The sequence below is a fragment of the Arvicanthis niloticus genome, chromosome 5, assembly GCF_011762505.2.
Source record: "Arvicanthis niloticus isolate mArvNil1 chromosome 5, mArvNil1.pat.X, whole genome shotgun sequence".
NCBI lineage: Eukaryota > Metazoa > Chordata > Mammalia > Rodentia > Muridae > Arvicanthis > Arvicanthis niloticus.
In genome coordinates, this window is record NC_047662.1 from 98,411,327 (window position 1) to 98,426,392 (window position 15,066).

The following is a 15,066-nucleotide window of genomic DNA, read 5'->3' on the forward strand; positions in this document are numbered from 1 at the left end:
CTTTTTATGAAGCTGGTATTATCTTGACTCCAAAACCAGGCAAAGAAGCAAAGAGATTAGAAAATTGAAGGCAAATCTCCCCAATGAACATGGGTCCGAAAATTCTCAAGAAAAAAACTTGCAAAAAACTTGCAAACAGAACTCAAGAATACATCAAAAATATCATTCACCGCAATCAAGAGGAGAGGATGGCTCACTCTAAGCAGATCAATAAATGTTACAAATTATATAAAGGGACTTAAAGGCGAAAGCCACCTGTTCATCTCAACTGTAGGAAATGCTATTGGCAAAATCCAGTATCCCTTCATGTGTTCTAAGTGTCTTCCTCAATTTCTTTCTTTGGTGTTTTAATGTTTTCATTACAGAAGTTTGTTGTTGTTGTTGTTTCGGTTTGGTTTGTTTTTTTTGGTTTTGTTTTGTTTTTAAGTTTTTGGCTCTTTCACATTCCAGGTACCTTTTCTAAAGACTTCTATGACTGGAATCCCACCCACCTTGTTTCTTAGTATTTTTGCCGTTGTTATTCAGCGTTACTACTGATGATAATGTTAATTTTGTATCCTGACACTCTGCTGAAAGTATCTATCACTTCTAAGTGTTTCTGGTAGAATCTGAGGGGTTGCCCACGGTCCAGTGGATGGCCCCATATCCATGCCTATGGAATCAGCACTAACTGGGTTCATGGAGTTATATTTTCTAAAATAAAATAAAAGGCACTGTGCTGACTAGTTTTTATTGCCAACTTGCCACAATATGGAGTCTCCTGGAAAGAGGAGACATCCACTGAGAGACTGCTCAAGTCGGACTGACCTGTGACTATGAGTGTAAGGCACACATTCATGCTCCCAGCCCACTGCAGGCAATGCCACCCCTGGACAGGTGCTTCTGCCTGCGTGGTTTACAAAAGCGGGTTGAGCATGAGGCAGAGGAGCAAGCCAGTAAGCCATGCACCTCCACAGACTCCGCTCTCACTTCTGCCTTTGGGTTCCTGTCCTGTATGAGTTCCTACCCTGGCTTCCCACAGTGATGGACTTTGACCTGGAAATAAACCCTTTCCTAAGTTGCTTTTGATCAGAATGTTTTACCACAGCAAACAGAATGCAAATAGAACAGACATGAGTGTGTTTCCCAGTTCAGTTTGGAGCTGTGTCCCTCTTGGCTCCAGGGACTCAACCTGACTGGGGGCATGAAAAAAAAAAAAAAAAGATAAGACATCCCAACACACACAGACAGAAAGCCATGTGGTGGTCTGAGCTCTCAGATGGAGAAAATACAGCACCCCAGAAGCTTGGTTTGTTTAATACAGAGAGCTGAGCAGAGAGGCAGGATTGTTGCATACAGATAAACAAGGATTGTTGCATGCAGAGTTCTTAGTATGCATCTGAAACAAGGAGGCAGACTTAGCTAATCTCAGTAGGAGCAGCCTCTGGAGGGGAGCCATTTTCAGGCCATAAACATCTGGATGGAGGCCACTCTGGTAGACATTTTCTATTGTCCACTCCTGGGTGTCAACACTTACACTCACCACCCCCCCTCAGGAAGGTTTCACAATCCCTCTGAGTCTGAAGCTGTGGGGTCCTATGTCAACATTCCATCATTCTCTACAATTTGGGAATGTATCCAAATCCCTGCTCTAACCATTCTTCTGTATGGTGAGCATGCTGTGTCAGAGAGCGTGAGTGTGTAAATCTTAGGAGATACTACCAAAGGTTCTGAAAGTGGTAACAGCTCACACACACCACAGTGTGTGTGTTCTAGTGTTCTATATCCTCACCAACACTTAGTAGTGCCACCAGATTTTATCTAGACATTATGTTGTGGTATGGTATCATGGTTTTATTTTGCATTTTCCTGATGAATAATATGGATGTAGTCAGACAGACACACAGGTATGTACATACGCATGCACCCATAGCCACAACAAGGTGCATGCTTGTACATACACACACACACACACATCTTTCTATGACACACATGTCATCTTTCTATGACATGAGATCTGTATTAGCTCCTTGTTACTGCAAAAAAAAATCTGAGATAGTGAATGTATGGAAAAAAAATTTATTTGAGCTCATGGTTTTGGAGACCACAGTCTACGATGAAATGTCCCATTGATTTTGGTTTCTAATGAGGCATCATGTCATGTGTGATAGGAATGTCTAGTAAACAAAAATGCTCATCCCATCAGCTGAGAAACAAAAAGACCAGAGTCCCATGGTCTCCTTCAAGGACATGCCTCCAGTGACTTAAGGACCTCCTACTAGGTACCACTCCTAAAGGTCCCACCCCTCTGCATGGTGCCATCCTAGGGACCAAAGTCTTAACAGGTACCTGGGTGTTTGGGAGATACTGTTTACACTCAAACCATACAGACAACCAAAGTTGAATCTCTGCTTTTGAGAGTTTAGAGTATCAGGCACAAGCTTAGATGAATCTGTGTGCTTTGAATAATTTTATCCTCAAGATAATACATGGAGCTGGAATGCTGGCCCCTTTTGCAGATATAGATGTCTGAGAATAGAGAAAGACAAAGTTGTTTGGCCACAGAGCTAGAAAGTGACATGTGTTGTGTATGGGGTGGGGAAGGGGCTCTTAATTTTCCCAACAAATTGTCAAAGAGCTGTCGTAAAGACTCAGCTAAAAGTGACAACCCTGGCGCATGCACCAGCAGGACCAACTTTACACAGCAACTGGGTGCAAGTGCTCGAGATTTTGGGTCCTCACAGCACTTGCTCGGGCTCAGGACTTTCAATGGCCAGACTGTATCTGTCCTGGGCCATTTGGATAGTACTGAGATCTGCACAAGGACAATGTCCACACCGCCCAGCCTGACACATGTGTCTTTTGAATAAGCTTCACTGTCTTTCAGCCTCTGTCCCCAACATGAACAGCATCATCAAAATGCTTTAGGTCTCCTGCTCGCAGACTCAGTATTGCTGTTCTCCACCTGGAATGCAGGCCTATTCCACGTCTGCTTGGCTTTTGTAGGGGATCCCACAGATAGACTAGCTTTAGGAGGAAGGCCTGGATCACCTGATTCTACTCCCAGTAGGCTTTGAGGCAAGAAGTTCACTTCATACTTCTTTTTTTTTAAATTGTTTTAAAGATTCATTTTCTTTATTGTTTTTACTTATGTGTATATGTGTCTGCCACATTTGTGCAAGTGCTTGAAGAGCCCAGAAATGGGTCAGATCCCTTGGAGCTAGGGTTACAGACACTTGTGAGCTGCCCAATGTGAATGCTGGGAACCAAACTTGAGTCCTCTGCAAGTAAAATCTAGTGCACTTAGCCCCTGAGCCATCTCATTTATCCAGCCTCTACTTCATGCTTCTTAGCAGGTGACCCCCATGGCGGCCTTCCCACAAACACGGGAGGTCACTGATGGGCAAAATTTGTTCCACAGAATTGCTTTTTATATTATTTTTCTTTTTTCCCAAGGAATTGAGATCATTCTAGACTTAAGCCATTGGTCTCTATGGCCATCCCAGGAGTGGTCAGTGCTGTCTATCATGTACATGAACAGTGCCCATGTCATCCTGTCCTGTTGTAGGGAATTGCTGGTAGTTAAGTTGAGGCCTTCATGAGAGGGGATGGCCTGGCCTTGGAGCAGAAGTTGGTGGCCCAATCAGCAGTCTGAGCAGGTCAGGAGAATCTGTGTGACCTCTCCTGAACTCTGACCTGATTTTGATTTTCTGAGCGTGACAAGCCTGGGATTGTTGATGAGCGTCTGTAGCAGGAACCACCTCGTTCTGGCTCTGGCTGAGAATCGGGGACCTAAGACAGAGAGATCAGGGAGTGGAAGTGGGGTGTTGCCTCTACTCTTCTCAAAGACTTTTGGGGCAGCTAACTACAATGCAAAGTTGTGGCAAGAGGCATTAGATCAGGACTCCTGGGGAATGGGAGGTAGAAGGGTGTGAGCTATCCCCAGACCTGTAGGGAATATTAGTGGGTGTGCCTAAGCCCTTCAGGGGCAGGAGGAACTCAGAGCACTTCCTGTAAACAATAGGGAAAAAAATCCCACAAACTGATCTTCATTTTGGAAATCGGATCTGCCGAGTAGCCTGAGGTGTGTAGTGGCATCCCAAGACAATGGGGTTCAGATAACTGTGCCTGCAGAACCGGGGTTCAGTTCCAGAATAGGCAGGTGAGCCAGTCTGCAGGACAACCATGCAGCTTGAATGATGGGAGCTCTGCCTCCCGAGCAGCTTGGCATAAAGGGAGGCAGAGCAAGGGCAGTGGGAAGGAGATCTGGTGCCTCCTGAGCATCCCTGGGAGTCCATGGGTATCCATTTTCCACTCTGAACCCAGCACAGGCCCAAACAGGAGACATTACCTGCTGACTGGTTCAGGCACCAGTATTTCACAGTCTTCTGCAGCTTCCCATCCTTGTGGCTTGTGATCAGAATGTGGCAAAAGCTAACCAACACAGGGTTGGTGTGGTAGTGGTCCACAAAGAGCATACCAATCCATGCACCGAAGCCTGAAACCCAAGTAAGAGCAGGTCGGCCAGGCTGCACCTCCCATCACTGCCCAGTTGGTACTTTCTATATTACAATTGCTGTTTTTCTTTTTTAATTTTTGCTTTCAAGGCAGTCTCCCTGTGTAGCCCTGACTGGCCTGGAACTCACTGTGTAGAACAAGCTGCCACTGAACTCCCAGAGATAGATCTGCCTGCCTCTGTCTCTCCTGTGCTGGCTAACTGCTAGTCTCCCCCTACCCCCAACCCCATCCCCGCCCAACTCCTTGCCCCTGGTGGTCTGAGTTCTTACAGAGAAATCTACAGAGTGAGTGTAAAGATCTGGAAGGATTCTTGGAGAGAACATTCTACTCTGTGCGTTCGATGGAGAACTCGAAGCTTGAAGGCGCTGAGAGCAGCCATGAGAAGAGAGATGGTATCAGTGCAGCCATGAGAAGACAGAGTCTTCTCATGTGTCAGTGCAGATCTTAAACAGCTGAGGGAAGGCATGACCAGGCTTGAGGCTAGAAGACTAATTTTACATCCTCAGGAGCAGATGGACAGCTTTGGCCTTAGAGTATATTAAACTAAATACTTTCTTCACTAAATGTTGAAGCCACAACACTGATGCTTCAGAGCTGTGTTCGAGTCTCCAATCTGTTTGGAAAGTATGAGCCACCTATCCTACACTTCAGTGGCCTGGGGGATGGGAAGAGTTCAACAACCTTGAACCTTTGACCACACACCAGAATACACATTTCTTGTGTGTGTTCACAGGGGCTCACTGATTAAGCTAAGGGCTGTCTAGTCTGCCCTAAGGAACCTCCTGCCTCCTCATCCCCAGCACTGGGATCACAATCAGAGCAGACCACACATGGCTCTTTTCATAGGTTCTGGGGATCAACCTCGGGTCCTCGGGCTTACACAGCAAGTCCTTCCATGGCAGAGTCATCTCCCCAGCCCAGAACCAAGTGCCTGGCTTTATGACCTCTGCCAGAAGCCAATTGTAAGCCCAAGTGAAGGTGTGAACTCATAGCCATCTTTTCCAGGAAGCTTCCACAAAGGGATGAGGCCAGCTGTTCCCCCAAGGAGATGGCCAGGACTGTTACGCACCCATGTCTGCCCCCTCATAGCCGCTCTGCATGATGGTCCTGTCAATTCGTGCAATCAGCCACGTGCCCAGGAGGCAGCTGACGAGCAGCCTGGAGAGGCAGGCACCCAGGCCCAGCAGCACATTGTAGAAAAAGAGGAAGTAGTTGAAGTTGTGGAAGGCTCTCCTGCAGACGGAAGCAGGCAAGAGGTTGCTGTCAGGCAAAACAGCAACACAGCCAGCTCTGGCTTCATCCAGACTGGGAGTTAAACTCCACAACTCTTTCTCCTAAGCTTATGACATCACGCTTGGTGGTAGGTGGAGCTGAGTATTTGCCCACAGTGCTGGAGGGATGTGTGGTCCCAGAAGCTGGGGAGCCCTAGGCATATCGCAGTGTGAGTGTTTCTTGCTTTATACAGGCCTTTGGATTCTTGCATGAGGCTTCTTAAAGGTCGAGAAAAACTATGGGGCTACAGCTGGCTTAGAGGTTGCAACAACGCTGTGGTTCACCACCATCGTTGGACCTACCCCAGCCAGAGCTGTCCCTAGTCTCCAAAGGACCAAAAGTCCCAAAGGGCCACCCGATGACATGGTCCTGTTGCCTCAGGGCCAAACTGCATCCTAAATGTCACAGACCCCTCTGATGGAGGACTGTTTGGCCTTGTCACTCCGTGTCCCTTGGTGCCCGTGCTGTGTAACACTTTATGGTGGACATTAGGGGCTCTTGCTCATCTCTAAACACATGTAGCCTGTGTCTTACTACTCCCATCCATGCTGTGGGAGCTATCAACCATGCTAGTTCCTCCTCTCCACCCACTGCTCTGTTCCCCTCCCCTGCCTCTGCGCCCCCTCCTCAGTCTCTCCTCCTCATCTTTAGATCACTCAGGAATTTCTGGCCTTTATCCATGTGCCAGTCCTCTACAGCAAGTTATAAAGCTCTCAGAGGTGGTGGGTAGGAATATCTGTCTCTCTGTTGTCGGTGCTATGGTTTCCTCAATGAATGAATGAATGACAAAGGATTTTCAGGCACTTGGCTGGCTGTCCATATTTTGTTTCCTCTTGAAGGAATGCACAATAATGTACAAACGGGGAAGGTGAGCTTCACAGCTTTACTGAGCTTACACAACCTCATGTGGCTCTCCTACTACCTGAAAAGGCAATTCTGGATCTCAGGGCCACACCCCAGATCTCACCCCTTGTGCATAGCTTCATAGCCTCTCACAGAATTCAGAGCACTCCAGAAGCCGCCCACCATTAGGTAGAAGGTACAGAAGCCCTACATATGCCATCTCCCTCTTCCGCCCTCACCTGTTGTTGAGAGCCAGGGGCTTCTGCTTGTCAGCTATGCCCAGCTTGGGCTGCAGGAAGAACGTGCCAGCAATCCACACTTGTAGGATTATAAGGCCCACGGCTACGGATAGGGTGAGGCTGAAACACAGGACATGTCCAACCCGAGGTGTCTAGTCTACTGTTCCAGGACCTTCGCATACACAGTGAGTAGAGACAGACAGACAGAGACATAGAGACACAGAGAGATAGAGGCAGACAGAAAGAGAGAGACACAGAGAGATGCAGAGAGAGACAGACAGAGACAGACAGAGAGAAAGGCAGAGACAGAAACATACACATACAGAAAGAGACACCCACAGAAAGAGACAGAGAGAGACAAACAGACACAGAGACAGAAACAGAGACAGACAGAGACAAACAGAGAGACAGAGATAGACAGACAGAGACAAACAGAAAGAGGGGAAGAGAGAGAGGAAGAGAGAGAACCCCGAACCAGAAGAACAGTAGAAGAACAAGCTCTGAGCTGTGATCCCCACCCACTCCTGAGCCCACGGTGCACACAGGCCAAAAAGAGTCACAAATGGGAGGAAGTCCCCCCCCCAAGGCCACGTGATGATTCTCTAGCTCCAGATCATAACCCATGGCTGCCCATAATGTCCCTTTTTGCCAAGGGTGGCAGTCCTAAAATAAGCATAGAATACAGTCATGCAGTCCTTTCATGTTGAGAATGAAACCTAGAATTAGTTTGAGAAGGCTGCCCGAGAGCAGGCAGGCAATGCACTGGAGCACACAGAAGCTCTAGGTAAATATGGTGTCAAGGTGTTCAGAGCAACAAGGTTCCCAGAGGGTGACACATGCTGAATTGACATGAGTAGCAGTATTGGTGGTGACGAACAGGGACTTGGGCTCCAGCTCCTCTCCTTCAAGCCCTCTAACATGTGTCTCCTGGCCACACCAAACTCCCAGAGCTCTTATGGGGAAGGGGTACAGCAAGTTCTCTGCAGTCAGCCACTCACTGTCTCCAGAGAGCTGAGGGAGGCTCTAGGAAGGGTAGGGATTTTACACCGGGTTACAGAGCACATCAGATGACTTCTCCATGATCCCTGCCCTTCCTTCCTGTTTCACCTCTCACTTCATCCCCCCTCCCCAACTTGTTTCCTTGCTGGAAAGTGGGAGTTTAAGTATCATGCACAGGACTGCAAAGGACCCACGAAATGATGGGAGAGGAAGCCTGTTGACAACGTAAGATTCCCTCCCTGTGAGGTGTTGTGATGACCCCTTCCTGGGGGATCAGAACAAGACCTTGGACCCAGGACTGGGTCCCCAGGATCAGTAAGAGGAAGATGTCTACTTAGCTACTTACACCCCAAGGCCAAGTCCTTGCAGCATCTCCAGGCCTTGGTGGTGGATGATGGGCAGCACCAGGCCATACATGAGCATCACACCACAGAGACTCTGAACCACATGGATGATGAGGTAGCCTGGAGATGAAATAGAAGGCATCACTAGGGATCTCTCTTGGCCGAACCCTATATTCCTCCCTGCGGGCAGACCTGACCTATGCTCTCTTCCGCCAGAGGCACTTGATATAACTGCTAGTACTGTTTCTTCTACCTATCGCTGTTTTCCTATCTTTCTGCTTGTCCAGGATGCAGTTCAAATGTTAACTCCCCTAGAAAGCCGTTGAGTCCTGAGCTAGCTCAGAGGACCATTTCCCCTCTGCTCCCTGATGGCCTTAGCAAAGCCAGTGAGATGAGGGCCGAGGGGAGATGTTAATGGTGTTTCTTCACTGTTCTCCAGACTCCCCAAAGCTAGAGGTTATGGCTGCTTTTCTAGCCCTTCTGTGTCTCTCCTCAGAGCTGTGGCTCTGCAGGTGCCCAGGAAACATGCACTGTGTCACGTGGGTCATGGGGTGGCACTTACCCCAGAGGATGTAGGCTATTTGCCAGCCAGAGTATCTTGCAATGGCCACCTGAGAGTTAGAAGGAAAACAGGGGGTCTCAGAGTAGAACGGGAGATGCTTTCCCCTGAAGCCTTATACCTAGGACCCCACCTGATCTGAGGGTAACCCATTTACGGAAGCAGGTTCTTCTTATGTCTGTGTCTCAGGATAGAGGCCCAGCTTGACTTCTCTATGTTCCTGCTCATCTGCTGCCCTGTCAGGTGGGGCTCAGCTCCCCTACAGACTCACCACACTCGCTGCTGAAGAGGGACTATGGAACTTCTGAGGGAGGAAGTGTTTGTCTCCAGCCCACAGCCTCTTCATATGCTTTCTGGGGAAGAGGAAGAGTATGTGACACTCATAACTGTGGTGCTTTCTGTGGGGTCCAAGCTGAATAAAAAGGCCCGTGGAGGCCTGTGGCCGTCAGTGGGTGGCAGTCAGTGGGTGTCAGCTGCCTCTCTTGGCAGAATTCTGATTTCTCTTCGGTCTTCAGGATTACTATAGTTCGTAAAAATAATACATACTGATCAAGTCATAAGAGCAATTGAATCTGATGGATAAAATATATATGGTTTTTCTTCATTCTGCTTTCTGTATTTCTTATTCTGTTATGGTGAGTACATATTACTTAATAATATTTTTAAAACAGTAAATACCAGGAAGTCGATTTGTTGATAGCTTAATATTATAGCAACATTAAAAAAAATCAAGGATGGACAAGATGGCTCAGCTGGTAAGAGTGCTTGCTGCAAAGCCTATTGACCTGAGTTCAACGCCCCGGGACTCACATGGTAGAAGGAGAGAACCATTTCCCACAAGTGGTCCTCTGACCTCCACACGTGCCATGGTACATGGACCCCGACACACACATCAGACACACACCCACATACACAATAGTAATACATTGTTTTGTTTGAGACAGTGTCTTTCCACATAGCCTTGGCTGTATTAGAACCCTCTATGTAGATCAGGCTAGCCTTGAACTTACAGAGATCTGACTATTCTGCTTCCTGAGTGCTGGGATTAAAAGTGTGCACCACTGAAGTGGAAATTTCTGGTTTCTTTGGAAACTCGATTATGTCATATGATGTTTTGCTGGGGCAGACACAGGTGAGAGGATGTTTTGCTGAAGCAGACACATGAAAGAATGTTTTGCTGAAGTAGATACATGAGAGAATGTGTGATGTTTAGAAAGAATATAAATATGACCCCACAGACAGTAGGAGGAGGCTCTGGCATTGATTCGCCTTTGCATGGAGTTGCTGATCTCCTCTTGTCGTAACTTTGTAGAGAGTAACTCGCCAAAGAACTCATGATATTCAGGAAGCTTCTTGCTGCTTCTTCAGACTCAGGCTGATTGGCAGAGCCTTGAGGTTTCTTCTGGACTGAACTGCTTCTGCTGATTTGTGAGTAGTGACTGCTGAGTGGACTGGACTGCCACTGCTGAGCCATGCTGGCGTTTGCTAGAGGACTGGATTGCTGACAACAAAGATTAGAATGGCCCCAAGATTATTTCTAAACAGGTCTATAACACACATCCACACATCAACCTATTACCCTTTCTTTTTCCACTCCCTCTGGTGGGTGGTGGGCTAGAAGGGAGGTTGATGCTTTTAAGAACCCTTATTAAAGTAGGTTTTGAAAAGTCTAAACTTACACACCACCATGCCTAATCTAATATTACATTTTTAAACAGAAAAAAACTTAAAGTGGTAACAACCCCTCAGAGTTTTCTACCCCTTCCACCTCATTTCCCACACCCCTGTTTTGGGCTGGGAGGTAGCCAGATGTGGCTTAGAAGATTAGAATAAATTAATACAGCTCAGCTATCATGACTTTAATCAAGTTTGACTAAATAGATTGTATAGTCTCTGTCTCATTTATTTGGGAGCTAGCTGGGATAAAGAAAAAGCTGTCACTTTTAAAACTGCACGAATACCCCTGTCCAGTTACTGGGCTATATGTGAAGGTCACACTGGAGGTTTTCTGTCCCTAGGCCACACTCACATTTGTGGGATACTTTTTTTTCCCACTTTATACTAATCTCAAGTATTTTTTTCCCAGCTGGATTCTACTTTTCGTGATCACTGAACTGGAAACTCTTAGCCTAAAAGGAAAAATGTAGCTCTTGACCTCGTCTCCTGGGGAACTGAGCAGATTTACAGCCTCCTCACCCACCCCTTAATATCAGTCACCAGCACCCAGGCACTCTCTCCACTGGCCATGCCAGCCAGGGAATCAGATCCTCACGGCAGACCCAGCATTCCTCCCTCCTGTGGGTACTCTTAGGCCCCAATACCTAGAAATAAGTTCTACTGGGGACCCCTAGTGGCCACAGCTGGTTGGAACTCAGAAGCACTCCCTAGCAGGCAGCCCATAGCTACCACAGGCTCCTAAGATCCAGAGAGGGCAACAGAAACCAAAAAAGGAAAAACCCACCCAACAAAGACAAGGCCAGACATCAACACCTAGAAATACAATCATCCCAAACCCAGATGCCAGCATAAACATACAATCAATAACAGCCAGGACAACATGTCTCCACTAGAGTCTAGGAATCCTAGTACTGTAGACCATGAGAAATGCCATATTGTTGAGGAAACAGACAAGGTCCTCAAAATGGCTTTTAGGACTATGATCAAAGACCTTAAAGAGGATATGAATAGATCCATTAATGAAAGCCACAAAGATACAAACAGTGGAATGAAATGGAGAGAACTGTTCAAGACACAGAAGTGAAAACAGAATGAAGAAAACCTGAACTGAAGGGAAACTGAAAATGAAAAACTTAGAACCTCCAACAGGAACCTCAGAGGCAAGCCTCAGCAACAGAATACTAGAGATAGAAGAGAATCTCAGGCACTCAAGACAAAATGAAAGACTTTGATACCTTGGTCAAAAAAAAATGTTAAATGTAAAACCCACCCAAGCACAAAGCATCCAGGAAATCTAGGACACTATGAAAATACCAAACCTAAGAATAATAGGAATAGAGAAAGAAGAAATCCAGATCAAAGGCACAGAGAATATTTTCAACAGAAATCATAGAAGAAAAAGTTCCCTAACCTAAAGAAGGAAGTGCCTCTCAAAGTATAAGATGTACACTGGGACACAGGGAGACTTGCAGAGAGAAAACACCAGCATGCATCTTCTTCCTGCACTACTGTTCTTGAGGTAGATGCTCCCACACTTCATGACCCCACCTCTACAGATGTTCCCTCGAGCTAGACTTACTTGCTAGGAGCCTGGGGTTATCAGTCCTGAAGAGTGGAACAGATCTGATACCCAACAATGAAGCAGAATACACAGATATACCATGGTTTCAGGAGAACTTGTCCCTCTGCTCAGAGCTTGAGCATGTCACTTTATTCTTGTTGAGTCTCAGCTTTGTCAAGGGTAAACATTGAGAGGAAAATACTCACCTGCCATGGTTGGGGCAAAATTGGCCTGAGGACTCTAAACACAATGATAGATCATCATAGATGCCCAATCTGAGAGTTAAGCTTATATTCTTCTCAACAAAGGTGTGTTTGGCCATACCTGGCCCTTGTATTCACTCCCCATGGCCACACTAAGCCATTCGGGTAGTGGTCAGAGATTCTGAATAAGGAACGTCATGCTTTTTGGCGGGGGGGGGGGGAGCTGAAGTCATGCGAATGACTCCTAGAACTCTCTTACCTGTAACAGGCCAAAATGTGGAAGAGATAGGTGATACACGTGAGGGCAGCAGGCAAAATGGTCACCACCCAGACCCCTGAAATACAAAGGGTAACATGAGAGGGCTTGTAAAACACACCTGAAATGGGAGTGCGGAGCACAGATCCACGTTAGCAAGGTCTAGGCAAGCCTGTTCCACTCTTTTACCTCCTTCTCTGTGGGTGAGCTGGTGCCCAGCTTAGCCACACACATCCTTGGTAGAGGTGATTTCCTGCATGGTCTTCTGAAACCTTAGATGGTAAAATGTCTCAACTACATTCAATTAATTTTGGGACGGCTATGTGTGATCCACATCATCAGTAGGCGCCATGAATGGAAAATAATACCTAATAGCTGACTTCTGAAAGAGTTGGGGTGGGGCATTGGTCACATGACCTCCATTGTCAAGAGGCTGTAGCACTCATCGTTCAGCAGGTTTCGCTGTTTAGGCTCGGTCTTGGCTACTTTCCTGTTGGTTCGGTAGGTCATGGTGGGGAGTCATGGAGGCATTAGCATGAGGCAGCTGTTCTCTTGGCACTTACAGCCAGGAGGTGAAGGGAGACAAATGCTGGCCCTCAGCAGCTCTTCTCCTTCTTATTCAGCCCAGGACCTGGCTCATAAAATGGTCCCATTCACAATTATGGCTAGTCTTCCTACCTCAGGTAACGTAACAAAGCAAATCCCTCACAGGGATGCCCACAAGCTCCTTTCCTAGGTGATCTAAGATGCTGCCAAGTTGATATCAGTACACACCATCATAGGCTCTAATTGGCTTTCAGAGAGACTATGGGTGCTCATGAGAGAGGAATACGGAAACAGAAGAGGGGAAAGTTCACTTGCTTTATTAACTCAACCTACTTGGCTCAAAGCATCAGTAGGGCTGACTTTCACTAGGTGGAGAGAACCTTTTTTCACAAACACACAACAAATGAGAAACAGTAGGGAACTTCCTCAGCCTGTGAAGGGGCTTCTGCTAAAATGCTTCCCAGGACATTATCCTTCAGTGTGAACAGCACTCCCCCCAACCTGGAAATCAAGAAAAAACAGCATCCACTCTCACCAGTTCTACTGGAATTATAAAGGAGGCTCTGACCCAAGCAAGCAGACAAGGAAAACAAGAGCTGAGGTTCGTCGTGAACCCCCAGCACCTGGATGGGAGGGTGGGGGGGGGTGGAGCCAGGACATCAGAAATTCAAGGTCCTCCATTCTATCTAGCTCAGAGCTATCCCAGGCTACATGGGACCTTGCCTCAAAATAAAAACACAAGTCCAGAACAGAGGCAGAAGTGGAGACTGTCATAAGATTAAGAATGAAAGTGAAGAAAGATCTCAGGCTTTGGAGGCTAAGGTTCACAAACAAAAGATTGGGTGTTACCGGAGAGATGACTCAAAACCATCCTAACTCCAGTTCTAGGAGATCTGAGACCCTCTTCTGACCTCTGAGGGCACCAGGCACACAGGGTACACATACACCAAAAGTAAAAATAAGTATAAAAAGAAAAAGAGTGGGCACTAGACTTGCATCATAAACGCTCTTCAGGTGTAGCGCTCAAGGATCCATCACATTGAACACAAATCCACACTGACGTGTAAAACGTTCCCAGGCCACAGTAAAGCCCGGCGGTATGGAAGGATCAGCTGCTGCTGCTTCCGCTCCTTCTATGACCACAGAGCTATAAGAACACAATTCATACCAAATATGTACCCTTCTGGCTTTGATGGTTTCCCAGCTTGTTAGTCGTACTGGGAAGAAAATCCCATTGCTACAGGTGTTTTATGACTTGCGCAATGGTTCCCAACCTTCCGAACGCTGCGACCCTTTAATGCAGTGCCTCATGTTGTGGTGACCCCCAACCACAAAATTATTCTGTTGCTACTTCATAACTGTAATGTTGCTACTGTTATGAATTGTAATGTAAATATCTGATATGGGACTCCCAAAGGGGTCATGGCCCACAGGTTGAGAACCTCTGACTTAAGAGATTGTGGTAGCTTGATGAGAATGTTCCCCATAGGCTCAGCTGTTGGGACACTTGGTGCTCACTTGGTGGCGCTGTTTGGGACGTTTAAAGAAGAAGCCTTGTTGGAGGAAGTATGTCACTGCAGCCCAGTGGGAGCTCTTAGCTTCTGCTCTAGCCACCATGCTGCTTGATACCTTCCTGTCACAATGGACTCTTATCCTTCTGGAACCATAAGCCCACACAGACCCTTCTATAAGTTCCCTTGGTCATGGTGTTTTATGACAGCAATAGAAAAGGAAATAAGTCAAGGATATTCAGTGGGTTAGGGTCATAAGACATCAATGCCACAAAATCTTCAGGAGACCATCAAGATGTCTGTTTATCTAAGTCTCATTTTATAGAAGAGAAAACTAAGACCAAGAAGGAGGTTCTGACTTGTCCTATGACTGACTGACACACACTCTCTCTCTTTCTCTCTCTTTCTCTTTCTCTCCTCTCTCTCTCTCTGTCTCTCCCTTCCCTCCCCCTCCCTCTGTGTGTGTGTGTGTGTGCATGCAAGCACGTGTGTGTATTTGCATGCATGCATGTGTATGTGTGCGGGAGGTCAGAGGTCAATCAATCTAGGGCATTGTTCC

General features: G+C 46.8%; 1 protein-coding gene across 2 annotated transcripts in view; it reads right to left on the reverse strand.

The window, feature by feature from the left end:
* Nucleotides 1-2,042: 2,042 nt before the first annotated feature.
* Nucleotides 2,043-15,066, reverse strand: part of LOC117708933 (stimulated by retinoic acid gene 6 protein-like) — a 37,676-nt gene continuing 24,652 nt past the window's right edge. For both annotated transcript variants that reach the window (XM_034502934.2, XM_076935037.1), the window contains 8 exons: nt 12,454-12,529; nt 9,025-9,106; nt 8,757-8,805; nt 8,197-8,314; nt 6,852-6,971; nt 5,567-5,730; nt 4,331-4,477; nt 2,043-3,771 (listed from right to left, as the gene is read on the reverse strand). In XM_034502934.2, the coding sequence (XP_034358825.1) occupies nt 3,623-3,771; nt 4,331-4,477; nt 5,567-5,730; nt 6,852-6,971; nt 8,197-8,314; nt 8,757-8,805; nt 9,025-9,106; nt 12,454-12,529 (905 nt within the window). In that variant the 3' untranslated portion in view covers nt 2,043-3,622. The remainder of the gene's footprint in view (nt 3,772-4,330; nt 4,478-5,566; nt 5,731-6,851; nt 6,972-8,196; nt 8,315-8,756; nt 8,806-9,024; nt 9,107-12,453; nt 12,530-15,066) is intronic.